A 19,124-nucleotide genomic window follows, 5' to 3' on the forward strand; every position below is an offset into this window, starting at 1 on the left:
AGAAAAGTGCAAAAAAGCTTTTTACTTGCTTCTGCTGCAATCAGAATAATTTGTCATCAGCTCAGTAGCACAGAAAATCAAACTTTGTGTGAATAATACCCATTTTTAGGTTGAACATGGTAACATGCTGTATATGTTGATGATTGCTGTAAGAATGGAACATGTATTTACATAATATTTTTTAATTATGTGCTTGCTTATCCTATTTAGCATTACTCTTTTAGTCTAAAGGTTCCTATCTACTTAGGGAGCTTAATTTCTGGATTCAGCCCACTGACCTCTTCAAATCCCACACTGTCTTCAGTGCAAATGCACAAGTTATACCGGCATGTCTTTGAGGTGTGACTTGCTAAGGTATAACTTCAGATGCCACAGAGAAGACTGTAACTTCGAGTATGACGTCCACTTTTAGTGACAGTTTGATAACATCTGTGGCAGATAACTCAATTTTCGTGTCATCAAACTGATGTGGGGCATTAAACAATCAGAGTAGGAAAGATGGTTTTTTGTTCGTGTGTGCTTGGAAGTGAACACAAGAAAGATGTGCAGCTTCCATGCTTATCTTTTAACGTGAAAAGAGACTTACTTCAGACCTACACTTTTTTTTTTTCCTCGTTTCAGAAATCCCCACCAAACCGCACCAACTCCTGCGTGAGTTAAGTGTGCCGTAGCCCCTCTAACGCCTCTGCTTTTGGTGCAACATCTGACTGTTGCGTGCCCCATCGTTTCTCGCGTTCGCGGGGCAGCGGTTGCGCTGCGCCTCCTCGGCAGCGTCGCGGGTGCGGGCTGGCAGCGGGCGCGCACGGCACGTTCTGGTACCCGTGCCTTGTGCTCATGCTTGCGCCACGTCACCTTCCGTCACCCGCGGGGCGGCGCCGCGCCGCGCTCTGTCGCGTCCTCTTTCGGTGACGGCCTAGGGCTCCCGTTCTATTTTTAGGCAGTTGCCGGGCAGATTTGCTCGTGGCTCCGCCTCGCAGTTGCTGATTGGCTCACCAGAGGAACTCTCCCGCAGCCAGTTTTGTTTGGAATATCAGAAGCTGGCGAAGTTTTTGATTGTGGCTGTGTTCTGGCAGTCAGTGGCCACCTGTGGAATTTTATGTAATCCAAGCTTCCCACTTATATTTAAGGATAATGGCAACTCTTAATCCTGTGCTAAAGATGGAATTGCAGCATAACATTTAAACTGTGTGTAACAAAAATATTCCACAAACGTATTAAAATGCATAAATTCAGCTTTATAGATAAAGCGTCAGCAAATCTGTTTTTCACAGGAAGAAACGCGCTAAGTGTTTTAGCTTGTGCTAAAAAATCAGTAAGAAAGCTGAATTTTGCTGTTACAAATCAAGAACTGCTGTTTCTTTCTGTGTTTTGAGATCTTACAGCGGAATTGAAAGCTTGTGTTGTGAGTTGGCAATAAAAACTGAAATCTGTGATACTTGTGGGAAGTAAGAAAACACAGTATCTACCACTGTTGCTCTGGCTGAGTTCCCCTCAAGTGTTTTTCTTGGTTTAATGACCTCTAAATGACTCTTAAAATTTAGTTTATGGGAAAAGTAAAAACTCCTCTTGGAGTATGAGCTTAAGCTTTGTGTGATAAAGAGTGCATGTTTCTAAGGCACTCGTTGCTACTATATAAGGCTATCTTGATATGTATTTTAATTACAGATTGTAGCGGAAGGATTCTCTCTTGTTTTCCATTCTTCTGTCTTCAAAAGTGTGTATTTTATGTCTAGTAGTTACCAAGGCATAAATTGATGAACCATGTAGGGACTATTCTGCAGTACTACCAGCAGATGAAAGATCTTAGGTGTGCATATGGACTGACAGTTCTCTTTATTATGAGGAATCCATTTGTCCTACAAGGCATGGCAGTTGGCATGGGGGAAAAAAAGCAAAGAACAAACCTCCTGAAATAACTAATTCATTATAAGAAACAGGTCCACAAGATAAAGGTGCTATTACCTCCTGGAGGTAGAGAAAGACACAGGAAAGCTGCTTGATTTCACGATGACACTGAAGTGACAAGAGTGTAGTTCAAGTTTGTACATAAAGTTGTTAATCAAGTGCGCTGCACAAGACGATACAACTTGCTTGAAACGGTACTGTCAGTTTACTCTGGTTTACCAAGCTTGTAACTATACAATTGGACGTTTGAGTACAGATACACCTGTGGACTTAATGTTTTACTAACTGGTTCCTCAAAAGGCAGTTTGCAAAGGTGGGAGAGAAAGGCCTCTGCTCTCAAGGCAGAAGTCATATTGCATTTGTGCAAACGCCAGGTTCGATGCTTCTGTTGCAACACTAGAAAAGTGTGAGCATGGCACACTCTGAAGAAGGGAAACCAGTCGCTGTATTTAAACCCAAGTTGGATCCTTAGTTTTTCAGATCGAGCATTTAGCATCATGGAAATTTAGTAGTCTTAAAATAGCCTTAAGATGTGCCTGCACGTTAAACATTGAATCTTCCTGGCGGCTGTACACCCTCTGTGCAATGCGCTCCAGGTCTAACGCTCCTGTGCCTCTCCAGGTCTCAGACTGAAAACCCTTAACTCTTTCTTGCGTCATTTGCCAGCTCTTTGGAAAACCTGGTTAGCTGGATGCTCCCCTGTACCGTGGGCCCCCGTGTTCGTGTTTATGCCCTGGCTGACTTCTCGCCGACGGCCTCGTGGGGTTTTGTTGCTGGGTAGACTTTAAGGAGCTGCCGTCTGATTGGCTGCCATGCATCTGCTTCTTGCAGCCAATCGGGTGCGGGCCTCGAGCCCGTTCCCCCCCCCCCGGTGCCAGAGCACTTCCCGCGGGGAGGGGCCATGGCGGGGGCTGGGGCGGCGGCGAGCTCCCCCTGGGGTCCGCTGGAGAAACTACAGGGGTGTGCTGCGGGGAACATGCTGCTGTTTCTCACACTGCAAACCTCAACTGGATATTAAACACGGGGGGACAATAAGCTAAAGATTTTCTCTTTTCTAATTGGCCATGTTTTGTTGTATGTGCACTGGGTGAAATAGGGCAGGATGGTGACGTACCTTTTTCTTAGAAAATGGCACAGTCTTCTTTTCACTTTGCTCAGCCAACACTAACACAGTTTTAGCCTAAAAAGGAAGAAAAATCATCTGTGGTTTGCTAGAAGAAATTTTATTTGTACTTTTCACATGCCCTCTGTTTTGCATATTACACTTTAAAATAAAGGCATAGTTGTATGTGGATCTCAGGTGTGTATCCTGCATTCAGACACATTAATAGATATATTAGTGGCAGAAAAAACATTACTGTCGCATGATTGCAGCACATGTTCTCTAAGAAGAGGTCACAAAGGTGTTTTTTTTTTTTTTTGAAAGTAGCTTTTAAATTTCTGACAATTTATATCAACATTGCTATAGAGGATTTCAACTGCAGACTGCTTTTTATGAATGACTACTTAAAAGGTAGGTTCTATTCACCACTTTCATTCTTTGGTACTCTCTAGAACAAAATACTCCTCACCATTTGCTGCGTTGTTTTCCATGATTTGACTATGCTACATTTAAAGTAGAGTCGAATATTTGAGCATTGATTTTCATGATCAAATGCTTTACTTCTATGTAGTTCTTGTGTTTTTGGCAAATATTTAAGAGTTATGGCATTTTTGCTAGCGCTGCATGCACATCAGGAACCTTGTGCCAGTACTGTTCTAGACAGGTGATGTTATACAAACCCCATTGTGCGCTATTGTTTAGAGTCTAGCTTCCTCCCCCCTCCATGTTTCCATGACCTCCTTTGTCTGCTGCCTGTTACCAGGCAGGATTCAGGCAGCTGCTTGCTGATTGGCGGACGTTTTGAGCAGCTCCTGGGCTGCTCTTAGGAGTACATGCTTATAGATTAATCTCATAGCAGCTAAGTGGCAATACCTTCCTCTGTTGCTTTAGAGATGCAGTCTCTCTGCAGAATAATAATAATAAAAATAAGGAAACAGAGGAAAAACTTTTTAATTGGCTGAAATAGTAGTCCTTCACAGGTTCCTAGCTACACTGGCACGTTTTGGTTCTGCCAGGCAGCACACACTTAATCATGAGATTGGAGGGAGGTGCTTAATGTTATGTTTGTCTGTCTTGCTGATGTGTTCAAGCTTAAAACTGGAGGATGACATTTTCATAATTCATGTATTTAAACAAATATGTGCGTTGTTTGTGTGTGTGTGGGTATTTCAAAGCTGATTATTGTGGTTAAAAAATGTCAAAAGCAACCCAAAACCAAGCACCTTATTTACAGCATCTGACCCTTATACACTTGGCTCCACATGCAGGAGTCGGTTTGCGCATTGTGTACAAATGCCTTTCTTCCAGACAGAAGATGCCCTTCTATTGATTAGCGCCTGGGCCGCTTGTTTCCATCTTTTTCCATGGTCACATGAATATGAACTGAAAAGCATCAGTGGAGGGAAGTGCAGAGCAAACACAGCTGTGTTGTTAAGTGTAAAGGCAGACTAGCAACATACACTGATTTTGAACACTGCTAGTTTTAAATGCTCTATTTATGCAAGACTAAATTCGTGTAATCTGCTCCGGAGTTGCTCTCTGAAAGACAACCTCCTTAGCCGTTTGAAAGACTGGAAGGCAATATTTATCAGATGGCTGCTGATTGGCTTTCACTGGTATGACCAAACCTGTCTGGACTGGTTACCAATACATTTGTGTCTTCTCTCAACTCTCGCAGGAGATCTGGTAATTAGCTGCAGTGTGCTCCCTTGTGGGTATGACTGGAAACACTTCAAGGCTGGTCTTCTGTGGTATATGATACTTAGCTATTAATGAGTGTTTCATGATCATAATCTCATCTACAATTATAATTTTGTCACTTATGGCAGCTTTTATTGGTAATTATTCGATTTCAAACGATTGTGGGATTGGGCAAGAGTTACTCCAAATAATAGTCTCATAATGGAATTTTATGAGAAGCATTTTTTTTGTTGTTTTTAGGTTCACTGTCAAGCCATGTTAGATTGTAAGATTTAGGATATAATATCCTAAAATATGATGTAAACATAATTTGGAAATATATTAGAAGTTCAAGTTTGTTCGTTCACTTACAGACTGTGAAGTCCTTTGCTTTGTGTATTTTATGACTTGGTTGAACAAGATGATCAAAGATCTGAGCTAGTGGTGGCAAGTATCTTGCTTTTATATAAAGGTCGTACCTCATCTAAAAAGACAAAATGCAGTTTGTTAATGAATTTCTCATCTCTACAAATGAAAGTAGGTTTGGGGAAGATACAAAATAAGCTGTACTAAATGCATCTGTTGCGCAATAATTCCGCTGTGCCAATGAATAATATTTACGTACCTGCTACTTGTGGAAAAACATTCATGTAGAAATAATTGCCTTTTTTTTTTCAGCTTGCTGTCATATCTTTTGAATACTGTTACCCAAGTAAATATTTGCATGTTGTGAGAAACTTAAAAGCAGTAGTAACTTAAGATGATGTGGTAGCTTCAGCAGAAGCTAAATTGGTTAGCATCAGCTGATTCCAGATCACAGTCGCTGAGTTTCATTTAGGATATAACAAGTGGCTTGTCTGTTTGCTGCTACTGAACAGCATTACCATATCTAATCCCTTTAACCTGGGTCCTAAACCAAGACCACGTGGAGGGAAAAACACAGTTTAAAAATCCATGTGGTTAATAAAAACAAATAAGATTTTGATGTAGTTAAAAAAAATTACTGGCTTTACTCCATTTATCTACTTGATTAAAGTAGGCTTTTAAAACATTTTTCTTGATATTTGTGTGGCTCGGTGGAATGAATAAAATAATACAGAGGGCAAAACAATCATTTTTCTTGAGTTGAAATTTTTTTCTGAAAGAAAAAATATTCATGGTAAAATATTACTGCAAATTGAGCGAAAATGCTCTAAGAAGCCAACCAAGTTCAGTTAACTTGTATAAGTATGCAGGGTGAAAATCGATTTTACCTATGCAGAAAGAAAGAAAGTATTTTAGTGTCACGTTCAGAAAAATATTCAATATATTTGTTTTCTTAAAAGTAATTTTATACAAAAAAAGTCTTGTCATTTACTCCTATAAATTCTATTTGAAACTTATGAAATTGCATAGTTTTAGAAAGAGAAGATATATGTAGACTGATGGACAAAGAATAGTTACTCCTTTACAAAAGGAGAAATTGCTACAGCTTACATTAGCACAATATCTCTTTCTAGCTAGAAAGCTTCATTATGTAGCCTTGCTGTTACAATACTACAAGATGACTGGTCTGAAATGTGTAATCGGAGTATCCCTGCATAATGTTGTGGTGTGATCTGTGATCTTCACATCCAAATGTTCCTGCAGCAGACAGAAACTTGTATTCACTTTTTCTGAGTGTTTTTGAGTGTGTTGTCAGGTGTTTATTTGCTTTGGTAGAAACAGATAAATCAGTTTAGCATTTAAGACCTTTTAAAGCACGGTCTTTCATTGGAACAGTATCATTTTATGTTAAGTTGCTGACTTCACAGTTCTACCTGAACTTTCTTTTTTTTCAAGGGTAAAGATGGAAAGCACAGATGAACCTCAGAAAAAAGTCTTCAAAGCACGAAAAACAATGAGAGCAAGTGATCGGCAACAGCTTGAAGTTGTCTATAAGGTTAAAGAGGATCTGTTAAAGACAACTGAAGTTAAACTGTTAAATGGAAAGCATGAAAATGGAGATTCTGATTTAAATTCCCCTTTAAGCAATACAGACTCTACTGAGGACAAAAGGGAAGTTAATGGCCTAGTGGACTTGTGTGTTAACTCTGAAGAAGAAAGAACATCCTCTGGTGAAGTTAGTCAAGCCAAAAGCCCTGAAAGTAGGACAGGGAACACAGTCGGTGACATAGAATCCAAATCCCTAACGCTATCTCCAGAGAATGTTGCTCCTGAGCAAGATAAAGATACTGTGACTGCTTTAGCTTGTGAGGTTGAAAATAAAGTGCTTGACAGCAGTAAAGATAACTTCCATGAAGAAAATAATACAAAAGATCATTTGGACCAAAGAGAGAGTGACATCCCATCAGAAGGTGACAGTAAATCAATCTGTGATACTGCTAAGCCTTCAGAGGAGAAGGAAGAAACAAATGACGTGACTATCAATTCCAGTCCTTCTGATGAGGAAAAGAGAACTGAAGGAGTAACTGTTGAAGATGATGTTGGAGAAGAGGCCATCTCTAGCAGTATGGAAGCTGATCAGGAGCCAAAGGACAAAAAAGAGAGCGCTGCAGAACTTTCTGATAGCACCATTCCGAAGACAATAGAAGAGCCAAGTGAAAGTATCTTGGACACTACTGACTCAATGGAAACAGATGAAATCATTCCAATTTTGGAAAAACTAGCCCCTGCTGAAGACGAACTGAGCTGTTTTTCAAAGGGTCCTCTACTTCCAGTGGATGACACAGTCCCCGATTTAGAAGAGAAACCAGACAGCTGTTTGGGTTCACCATCCAAGCAGGAAAGCAATGAAAATCTGCCTACAGAGGCTTTCTTGGTACTATCTGATGAAGAGGAACCCTGTGATGAGAAGGAGGAACAAGCTGAAGTGACGCTATCAAACAAGCCAAGTTTTCCAGGTAAGAATTTTCTAAATGGATAGGTTCTGATCACCCCTGGGATTTTGTTCATTTCTTACAACAATTCTAACATGTTTCTAAATCAAAGGCAGCCTTACCCACCAATTCTGTGTTACATAGTCTTAGCAATTTTCAAAGGCACAGAAAACAATGACAGTAACTCAGTCATGTTCAAGAGCTGGTTTGATTGGGACATTTTTCCTGATGCATTTTGCAAACGGGAATGGTGGGTGAAAGAAAAGGAAAGATGAGTAATTGCCAGACACAAACAGAAAAAAATTATGGGAAAAGAAATGTGTTGATTTACTGTTCTTGAGGGGAAGAAAGGATTTGAACATTCTTTCATGTGTGAATAAATAGTAAGAATGAAAACATGCTGGTAATCAGGCATGCAACAAGTCCCATTTGCTTAAAATTTCTTTTTTTTTCCCATCAAGGGACAATATTGGGAAGGTTTCATGGAAACTACAAGTCCTGTATGGTTTTCATCCCACGTAGCTTTTATTTGTTTAAGTCATGGTGGGGTTCGTTTTAACTTTTATGTGATGACTGTGCCAATTGATTAACATTTGAAAGCATTGAGTGTAGAAAGCTGGTGCTTTAATTTCTTCACATAGTTAGCAGAAGGGTTTTTTGTGTTAAACTGAATGGATATCTTCTGTAGTCTGTTATTGTAAGCATATTTGTTTGACACTGGGCACTCATTGTCATACTGCTACACTGCTGAGATAAAACAGATGAATAAATTAGTGTTTAAGTGGACACTGCTACATGTAATTAAGGAAGCTGTTGTCTCAAATGATCTTAGGGAGGATCTTTTTCTTCTCTTTTTTACCCCCAATTGTGTAGCTTCTTATGAAATCATGACTGTGCTAGCTCAGAGCATATCTTGACTAGGTAGGAATGCCATAGATTAAGTAAGATTCAGGTCTTCAGTCCCTAGGAAATTCATAAGCATAGTTTCTCAGCTGTGGTACCACTAGTGATGAAACCATTTCTTTCACTAGTGTATGAAAGGGAAATAGGAATATATCTCTTCAGCCATATTTCAGGCTCTTCCTTCTCTCTTGAGATTTACCTTTCCATTTATGCCAATTAAACAGACAAAAGGTAGGCTGTGTAGTTTCTTCTGTAAGGATTTTATTTAGATGTTACATCTTGCACTGCTTCTTGTGCACTTAAAGTCTTCCAGAAACTATTTGAAGTTGGTGACAGGGAGAGAATAAACTTTGAAAGAAAATTCATATTTCCTAAAAAAAGGGGAAAAAAATTTTGCATGAAAATTATGGTTGGGTTTGTCATTTATAATAACTAAAGAAGCATATTAGTATTTCTTACTGAATTTTGGGATCGTTTTTTCAGTGATCAAAAATAAACTAACATGCGAGAACTTTACATTCAAAATCCATTGCTTCATTTCAAAGGCAAATTGGAGACATTCTCTTGATTTAAAAGCCCAGCAAATCCAGAAGTGAATCTTACTGTGTTGTGTGGTAGTTCACATCTTTGCTCTGAAGGTATCCTTTGATCTTGTTTTATCTCTGAATTCCCTGTGTGTCATACTTATTTCTTGCATATTGTTTTTTCATAAGTATTCTGAGTTCACTAGGAGTCGTACAAGATTTTTGTGGGTCAGCATAAGTAACACATGGGGTCTTCTTTTCTGTTTGTAGAAGAGGTGAAGGAGGAGAGCAAGAAGGTCGAGGAGGTTAAAGAACAGGTGGCCCACAAAGAAGAAGAGAAGCACATGGAGATAAGTACGTAAAGTTAAAACTGCTGTGCTTCACTGGTGTGTTAGAAATACAGAGTCTCTGAAGTTGGAAGGGACCTTTGGAGATGATCTAGTCCAAAACCCCTGCTCAAAACCAGGCCAACTAGAACAGTTTGCTCAGAAACCATGTCCAGAGAGGTTTGTTTTATGTGTGAATCTTTAAAGGATATACTGCCAGGGGCTGGAGGAGTGAACAAGGCCTCTGGTTTGGTTTTGATTCATCACAGTGAACAAAACATTACTTTCATCATATAGTTCTGGTTTGAACTTGTTCTTTTTTTTGAGATTTTTTAATTTCTTTCTTATCCAAGAAGTGACAAAGAAGTTCAAATGATTTTTGGTCAAGGATTGGAAGTACAGGTTTAAATAACTTCATGGCAGGTAGAAAAAAAGCATATTGCTGACATAGGCAGAATGACATGTCATTTTACTTGTCTGAAATGCTGAATATTCCTTTTTCAGAAGATGTTTGGGTTTGTTTCTAAGAAGCCATAGGATGGTGCTGATAGGAGCAGGAAGAACTGAAGACAAGTTCTGGAGAATGTGATGGTGATACTAGAGCCATTTTTTCTTTTGGAGGAGTGCTTTAGTGAATCACAAAGCAGAACTCACCAAAAGAGCAGTGATGTACAAAGACCCAAGGGACTGCTTTTCTGCTTTGATGTCATCAAATACCTTATTTTTCCAAAGGTATTCTTGTTGGTTTAGGATAAAAATGCTTAAACTGGGTACAAACAAAGCTTCACAATAATCCTAGCATTCTAGAGATACCTGTTTTCAAAAAGGTTCTTCACAAGCAGTTGTATCTGATTGTTCCAGGTGAAGTGTCAAGGAGAAAACGTTCCAAATCTGAGGACATAGACAATGTTCATTCCAAACGTCGACGGTACATGGAAGAGGATTATGAAGCAGAACTTCAAGTGAAGATTACAGCCAGAAAAGATGTTGACCAAAAAATAGAAAAGGTAGAATGGAGGTGGAAAGTGAAGAGGGCAAACACACACATTTGTACCAGCTTTAAATCAGCTGTCCTGTTCCCCACACTTGCTCCCTCTCAAACACTTTCTCGTTTTTGTGGTCCAAAATTTGATGTAATTCAAATGGCAAAGGTGGCTTCATTCACATAAGGTCTCATGTAGCCCTATTCTTAAGAAGAGACCAAATTCGATTTGAAAACTGTGCTGCAGCAGTTCTTTTTGAAGTGTATTAAATTCCTAAACTCTTAAGTCGGATGTGACTTAGCAAAGAAGGTACTACAATGGGGCAAGGATTTATTATTGTGCACCTAGCTTTAAAGAAAGTCTGTCTCCAGGCAGAAGCACCATCAACACAGTGTTTTGCAGGTCTTTTTAGAGCTGTTAATTGCCTGATTGCACCATTGGCATGTAAAGAAATCTGTGGTCTCAGAGGAAAAAAAGTGTGCTCTTCCACCATTAATAAGCTAATGCATTGTAACCTCATTAACGTAGGGTGCGGAAGACTGAACCATGTTTGTTGCTTGTTTATTTTTGTTTTCTAAGGAAAACTCTTGTACTGCAATAGGTATAGGAGGGAGAAAAAATAGAAACAATAAGAGTGTCAGGTAAACTTTGTGGAAATCATTCTCTCCATTTTTAACTTCTGCAAGCAAAGCAATGCAGGGCATTTTTGCTAGGGGAAGATGCATCCCAGAAATAAAGTTTTGTCGAAGGTGTTTAGTTTTGTCTTCTCTGAATGTCCTGTCCCTGTCAAGAATGGAGAAGTCAGAGAGAAAAATGAATTTGCGTGAACAGCATTTTATGAAACAAAACGTATTCTCTTGTTAAGGTTCTTTTTATAGGTAATAAGATTTTTATACACTTCACCATGCTGCAGTGAAATTAATTTCTTTAAATTAATGGCAGAGAGGAGCCATTTGTATTTGCCAAAAATAGATGTAGCAACTTATCTCTGCAACCACCTGCTTATTGGTGACTGGATTTATTTGATTGGCAGGGCACAACCATTGTTAGTGTTCTGTTTGTAGCAGGATGCTTGTAGATTATCTCCTAACTTATGAGATTCCCAATTACAATTTTGCAGATTATCCAGAGACTGTTAGAAGAAAAACTTAGTGCTTTGCAGTGTGCTGTATTTGACAAGACTGTGGCAGACCTGAAAACACGAATAGAGAAAGTAGAATGTAACAAGAGGCATAAAACTGTGCTTACTGAACTAAAGGTGAGTGTTTGTCAAACTGCATACTGGAGTCAAATTGAAAAATAACTTACTCTACTTAATAGGAAGCCTCCTGTAGTTGTCAGCTGAGAAGTCATTTTGACTCCGTAAACAGGGTGAGGGGCAGAGGCAGCAAATACTAATGTTGCTTCCAAGCTGTAAATTCTGTTTCCCTACGCAGATTGAAGGCAGCAATTATCAAAGGGCAGCAATTTGCTTTAAAATCAAAAAAGCACATAAGGAAGAGGACAGTAACTCTGGGGTGTGACCAAGAGAGATGATTCTTCCCGTTTACTCTGCTTTGGCTAGGGCTGGGTGGTAGGTTGGACTGGATGATCTTGGAGGTCTCTTCCAACCTGGTTGATTCTATGATTCTTGTGAGACCCCAGCTCAAATGCTGTGTCCAGTTCTGGTGTGACCACCATAAGAAGGTCACAGAGCTGTTGGAACAAATCCAGAGGAGGGCCATAAATATCATCCCAGGGCTAGAATACCTTTGTTATGAGAATGCACTGAGGGAACTGGGGTTGTTCAGCTTAGAGAAAATAAGACTCCAAGAGAACCTTAGAACGGAGGACAAGGAGGAATGGTTTTAAGATAAGAGGGAGTAGATTTAGACTTAATCTTAGGAATAAATTCTTCAGTATGAGGGTGGTGGTACTCTGGAATAGGTTGCCCAGGGAGGTTGTAGATGCATCCTCCCTGGGAATGTTCAGGGCCAGATAGGATGAGGCCTTAAGCGGCTGAATCTCATTGAGAGCTGCCCCTGCCTGTGGCTGGGAGGTCAGAGCAAGTGATGTCTAAGGTTCCTTTTCCAACCTAAGCCATTCTATGACTTCATAAAACACTCAAAAACAGAATCATAATATTTGTCCATGTTCCCTCCCCAGGGATTAAATAATCATGTTCTGGCAAGGAAACAAATAACTAGTGCTGAATGCAGTATACTTACTTTCTTTATAGAATCATAGAATCAACCAGGTTGGAAGAGACCTCCAAGATCATTCACTCCAACCTAGCACCCAGCCCTGTCCAATCAACTAGACCATGGCACCAAGTGCCTCAGCCAGGCTTTTCTTGAACACCTCCAGGGACGGTGCCTCCACCACCTCCTGGGCAGCCCATTCCAATGCCAATCACTCTCTCTGTGAAGAACTTCCTCCTAACATCCAGCCTAGACCTCCCCCAGCACAACTTGAGACTGTGTCCCCTTGTTCTGTTGCTGGTTGCCTGGGAGGAGCCCAACTCCCACCTGGCTACAGCCTCCCTTCAGGTAGTTGTAGACAGCAATGAGGTCACCCCTGAGCCTCCTCTTCTCCAGGCTAAGCAACCACAGCTCCCTCAGCCTCTCCTCATAGGGTTTGTGCTCCAGGCCTTTCACCAGCTTTGTTGCCCTTCTCTGGACACATTCGAGCATCTCAACATCTCTCTTGAATTGAGGAGCCCAGAACTGGACACAGGACTCAAGGTGTGGCCTGACCAGTGTTGAGTACAAGGGAAGAATAACCTCCCTTGTCCTGCTGGCCACACTGTTCCTGATGCAGGCCAGGAAGTGGTGTACATAGTGATAGCACAAAGAACATCAGGATAAGGATTTTGATGTGACAATTAAGAACTTATAACACATTCAATCAATAAGTCCACTTAATTTTAACACAGAAGTACAGAGTTTTCCAGACCAGTATGTATTACGTAACCTTTCTCCCTTTACTACTAGCCCAGATGTTTTATGTTGACTTTCAAGCGGATCATATGAAAAGCAGCAAGAGGTGCAGTTTCAACATGGTACATGAGACAGTCAAATACTTTTTCAATTACTTTCATTCTTACAAATGGATTCTGTCTATACAGTTATGAATAGGAAGGAAAAAAAGTTGATTGTAAGATACTTTGATTGTGCTGCACCTGTATGTCTTCTGCTCTGAAATAATTTAGTTGTACTGTATTTCAAGGAAGAATAATCTCTTCTAATATGAAAATAGGCTGTGAGTTGATTTCTTAATTATGTCTCATTTTGTTCACATAATTTGATGGTTCTTGGGAAAGATATTTATGGTTTGTTTCTTTTCATCTTCTTCCCATTTAGGCTAAAATTGCTAGATTGACAAAGCGGTTTGGAGCAGCCAGGGAAGACTTGAAGAAAAGACAGGAAGTAAGATCTAGATTTGTTCTCTGCTTTTCTGAATTGACTTAACTCTTGTGTCAAAAAATAAAGCCATTTTATACACAGAGGGATGGGACCTGGTAGTTCAGTGATGTTCACAAAGTAAATTTGTCTTGTTTGGGTAAAGGCAGTGATGTGAAATGAATAATATACTTTTAACATCTGATAGGTAGTTTTGATTTGTACAAAGGGTTCTTTAGGCACTGTGTGAAAGCACCTTAAACTGTATGTGAATAAATCTAATTTACTTCAACATGAAGATCACAGAGTAAATAAGAGTGCATCTTCACAACCTTGATTTTGGGGGTGGAGAAGTGAGAGGAGATGAATGTATACAAACAATGGTATTTCTCTGTGTCTGCAGTGGATATTTCAAATTAGCTACTGAGAAGAAGTGGGAGATAAAAGTCTATTAGCATTCAAGAAGAAATTTTGATTCCCTGCTCAGAATACCAAGTCAGAAGGCTTACCAAAGGGGAAGATGATGGCAAGGGATGCAAGGAGGGCCAAGAGGGTTTGGGGGAGATTTTGGAACATGTGGTGTTCTCCTACAGTTTTTGCCCCAGAAGTATTTTGATTTCACACAGAAAGGAATAAATTTGAAATATATTGAAAGCATTAGTTTTCAAACTGATTTATGATTGTTTTGTTATGGCTTTTGTTGTTGTTTTGTTTTGTAGAATGCATCAAGTACACCTCTGTCTCCCACGAAAGCAGCAAGTGATACTGTAAACACAACCAACACAACATATCGGTAAGCAAACTGTGTCACTGTGACTGTGTTAACATTTGCAGTAGGATACTTGGGATACCTATTGTAAGAAATAATCTCTGCATGCTGTTTTTTTACTGATTGAAGTACTCTTCCTTTCCCAATCAGTGCTACAGGCTGGGGACAGAGTAGCTGGAGAGCAGCCAGGAAGAAAGGGACCTGGGGATACTGGTAGATAGTAGGCTGAAGATGAGCCAGCAGTGTGCCCAGGTGGCCAAGAGAGCCAATTGCATTCTGGCCTGCATCAGGAATAGTATGGCCAGTGGGACAAGGGAGGTTATTCTTCCCTTGTACTCAACGCTGGTCAGGCCACACCTTGAGTCCTGTGTCCAGTTCTGGGCCCCTCAATTCAAGAGAGATGTTGAGGTGCTGGAATGTGTCCAGAGAAGGGTGACAAAGCTGGTGAAAGGCCTGGAACACAAACCCTATGAGGAGAGGCTGAGGGAGCTGCGGTTGCTTAGCCTGGAGAAGAGGAGGCTCAGGGGTGACCTCATTGCTATCTATAACTACCTGAAGGGGAGCTGTAGCCAGGTGGGGTTGGTCTCTTCTCCCAGGCAACCACCAATAGAACAAGGGGACACAGTCTCAAGTTGTGCTGAGGGAGATCTAGGCTGGATGTTAGGAGGAAGTTCTTCCCAGAGAGAGTGACTGGCATTGGAATGGGCTACCCAGGGAGGTGGTGGAGTCACCATCCCTGGAGGTGTTCAAGCAATGACTGGATGAGGCACTTAGTGCCATGTTCTAGTTGACTGTCTAGGGCTGGGTGCTAGGTTGGACTGGATGATGTTGGAGGTCTCTGCCAACCTGGTTGATTCTATGATTGCTGTTCCTAGTGAATTTCAGTTTTCTTTCACCAAAGTCATAAATGGACAATACTGAATCCAAAGCTAATATACAGCAGCAGCAGAAAATAAATGGGTTTGGGAGATCTCAATGAAAAATATGTCTCTAAATGGGGAGATTTTTTTCCTCACTGTACTGTTCATAATTACACCAGATATGGCTCATTGAGAAGTACTAACTGAAATTCGTTTCACAGAAATGCTGGCACAGTGAGGCAGATACTGGAGTCGAAGAGGAATGTAGGTGAGAGCACACCAGCAACTTTTCAAGCCCCTGTGAATGCAGGTAAGAAACTGCATGTGGACTGTAAACACACTTCTTAACAGTAATAACTGCTTTTCATTAGTAAGTAACTATTGGACAAGAGTAAAATTGGGGTTTCTGACTGTTTTATCTGACATCAGAAATAATACTTTTTAGCTCTCTACCATTTTCCCAGTTTATATGTCTTGTGCTTACCAGGTAAGGGGAAAAATGTGTTGATTTGGCCAAGCAGAACATGTGGGCAAATTAGATGCTTCAGCAGACTGCTTACTGGGTATGGCAGCAAAACTTGGCAGGCTCTTATCTGCACCTGGCTCACTGGCCATTTTTTTGTAATTGAGCATAGCAGGGTGCCAATGTCTTCTCCTCTACCTAATGTCCACGGAAGTTGTATGGGGAACTAAAGGAAGCCAGATGACACAGCCAGTGTGGCACAGTTTACTTGCTAGAGGGAAGGGATCCATCCATCCAGAGGGACCTGGGCAGGCTGAAGAGGTGGGCCTAGGCCAACCTCATGAAATTCAGCAAGGCCAGGTGTAAGGGCTTGCACCTGAGTTGGGGCAATTCCAAGCACAAATCCAGGCTGAGTGGCAAATGACTGGAGAGCAGCCCTCCAGTTATTTGCTCCTGGACCTAAGGGTCTGGTTTCATGAAAAGCTCAACATGAGCCAGCAGTGTGAGTGCAGCCCAGAAAGCAACAATGTGCTGGGCTGCATCAAGAAGAGAGTGGCCAGCAGGGCAGGGGAGGGGATTGTCCCCCTTTGCTCTCGTCAGACCCCACCTGGAGTACTGTGCGCAGCTCTGGAGCCCCCAACACAAGAAGGGCATCAAACTGTTGGGCTGAGCCCAGAGGAGGCCACAAAGATGAGCTGCAGCAGCTCTGCTATGAGGACAGGCTATGAGAGTTGAGGCTCTTCAGCCTGGACAAGAGAAGGCTTTGAGGAGACCTTATAATAGCCTTCCAGTATCTGAAGGGAGCCTACAGGAAGGCTGGGGAGGGACTATTGACAAGGTCTTGTAATGACAGTACAAGGGGTTTAAGCTGGCTGAGGGGAGATTCAAACTGGATGTTAGGAAAGAGTTCTTTACAGTGAGGTTGGAATGGGTTGCTGTCTTTACCTAGGCCATCGAATATCAGAGTGTACAACAGAAAATGAGTATCTGTTCTCTTTCTTTGTGAAGAAGTTAATCATATACCATGTTCTGTAATTCTATGGAAAATGGTTTGGGTTAGAGTGGACTTTTTAAAGATCATATGGGCTGGGATATCTTCCACAAGATTAGGTTGATTAAAGCTTCTTCCAGCCTTACTTTGAATGCTTAACAGTGATAGGACATTCACAACTTCTCTGGGCAGCCCATTCCAGTGACTTGCCACTCTCCTCATAAATCATTTCCATTTGCTGTGTGGGAGTGAAACATTCACACTTGGTTTAAGTACTGAAGTTTGTTTTCTTTCTTTAATGTTGTGCCAGCTTCCAGTCTTGCCACTCCTTCAGCAGTTGTCAGTGCACAGCCGAAGCCTCAAACTCCAATGACCTCCACCAACTCTTTGACAACAGCAGTCCTTCCCGCAGCTAACACAGCTGCAGTTGTAGGCGCTAGCCAAGTGCCCAGTGGCAGCACTCAGTCAGTGTCTGTCTCGTTGCAGTCTTTGCCTGTAATCTTACACGTACCTGTTGCGGTGTCGTCCCAGCCTCAGCTCCTTCAAGGCCATGCAGGGACATTGGTCACTAACCAGCAGTCAGGCAGCGTTGAATTTATATCTGTACAAAGCTCATCTACGATTGGTAGCCTTACCAAAACTACAGTGTCTTTGGCATCAGCTAACCCACCTAAACCAAATAACAGCACATGTGTGCCCAGTTCTGGTATTCAGAGGAACTCTCCAGCTGCATCAATAGGCACAACATTGGCAGTGCAGGCTGTTTCTACTGCACATCCTGTTGTCCAGACCACAAGGACTTCTCTACCCACAGTGGGTACTTCAGGACTTTATAATGCTCCCAGCAATCGAGCACCCATACAGATGAAGATCCCCATCTCTGCATTTAGTAACACAGCTCCTGTGGAACCACCTGTCAGCACAGCGCTTCGAATTGGTAAGTTATGCTTGAATGTTGACACTAGCAAAGGAAAAGAGTTGTTCAAGGGAAACTTAAAACTGCACTCCTGGGGGAATTTGTTATTGTCTTTTACTGAGATGTTACTTCTAGGTTGCCTTTCTGTTGAAATTGTCAAGATGAAAATCATCTCTGTCGTGGATGTGTTCAAACCTTTGTTGAAAACAATCTCTCCTTAGGAGTCAGAAGCATAGTTGTGGAAGCTTTGTTTTGTTTAGAACTTCACTGATATTCCTAGCAGGAGGTCAAAACCTCCTACCATTAACAACTCAGTGTTTATTTTTAATACAGCCTCTCAAAATAATCTGGCTGCCTTTCTAAGCAAAGACAGTCTAAAAGGGAAATGCAATCATTACCTTAATTTTCACAGCACTTAAAAGTAATCAAAATGGGGGGAAAACTGCGACCTAATACTAGCCTAATTCAAAAGAAGTACATTTATTGTATTGAAAATGAAATCTCTGAGCATAGTGAATGTTGAGATAATGGCATCTATATTAATTATTCTAAAATACTTTCCATCTGTGGCCATGCTGCAGTGATTCTCTGCACTGTCAATTTTGCATGCCTTGAAATATCTTTATTTTCTAAGAGGTCCTCAAGATTTCTAAGTTGGTTGGAATTACACCAGAATTCTTATTGGTACAGTATAATATTAAAATGAACTTGTGCAGACCTTGACATCAGAACTAGTTTTATTTCATTTCCTTATCTCTGAGTCAGCTGTGTTAAAATACGTTTTCCATAGAGCTTAGGAGTTATATGCTTTTGATTGATTTTTAGCCCTAGAGGTAATGTAGTGATTTGACACAGCATAAAGAGGGCTGTGATAGACAGGCACAGCGACCAAAGGAAGGGCCTGTGTGTCCAAAAAATGTGTCTCATTTTATGCAGTTCACATAACTGTGATGTATACCTCCTGTTTTGAAACACTGCTTTGGGCCAACACCGTTGCTGATAAGCCTGGGTTAAAATGAAAAGGAGAAAGATGAATTTGGATTTAAATGTTTCTATCCTATATTCAAGAAACTTTTTAAATTGCTAGTTTAGATATATGATTTGGCCCAGCTAATAAAGATAATTCAGTCTCTCTGCACAGATTGGCTCTCTTACAGATTTTGTAGTCCATGTAACCATCCGTTGGTCATGTTTTTGGTACAAAAATATTGAATAACTGCATTTTTTTCCATTTCATATCAGTTTACATAGAGAAGAAGGATAGGTTGGAGTCACACTTTGTCCTCAGATAGGCAAGGGAATTGCTCATAAAATATTTTGAGTACATTCTCAGGCTTACAAGAAAGGGAACATGAGCTGCATCTAGGCCAGAAAGTTCTTTGCTGTATCTTCTGTTCCCTCTGGACAAAAAGGGCAGTAGTCAAACTGAATAGTTATAATTGAAAATCAGAGCTGAAACATGTT

General features: G+C 40.9%; 1 protein-coding gene across 4 annotated transcripts in view; it reads left to right on the forward strand.

Annotated features, from left to right (window-relative positions):
• The window catches only part of ATF7IP (activating transcription factor 7 interacting protein), a 73,600-nt gene that overhangs the window by 29,135 nt on the left and 25,341 nt on the right, over positions 1-19,124 (forward strand). For all 4 annotated transcript variants that reach the window (XM_064155094.1, XM_064155091.1, XM_064155092.1 and 1 more), the window contains exons 2-9: positions 6,509-7,569; positions 9,243-9,326; positions 10,160-10,305; positions 11,402-11,539; positions 13,623-13,688; positions 14,381-14,454; positions 15,512-15,600; positions 17,055-17,681. In XM_064155094.1, coding sequence (XP_064011164.1) covers positions 6,516-7,569; positions 9,243-9,326; positions 10,160-10,305; positions 11,402-11,539; positions 13,623-13,688; positions 14,381-14,454; positions 15,512-15,600; positions 17,055-17,681 — 2,278 coding nt within the window. In that variant the 5' untranslated portion in view covers positions 6,509-6,515. The remainder of the gene's footprint in view (positions 1-6,508; positions 7,570-9,242; positions 9,327-10,159; positions 10,306-11,401; positions 11,540-13,622; positions 13,689-14,380; positions 14,455-15,511; positions 15,601-17,054; positions 17,682-19,124) is intronic.

The sequence above is a fragment of the Pogoniulus pusillus genome, chromosome 15, assembly GCF_015220805.1.
Source record: "Pogoniulus pusillus isolate bPogPus1 chromosome 15, bPogPus1.pri, whole genome shotgun sequence".
Classification (NCBI taxonomy): Eukaryota; Metazoa; Chordata; class Aves; order Piciformes; family Lybiidae; genus Pogoniulus; species Pogoniulus pusillus.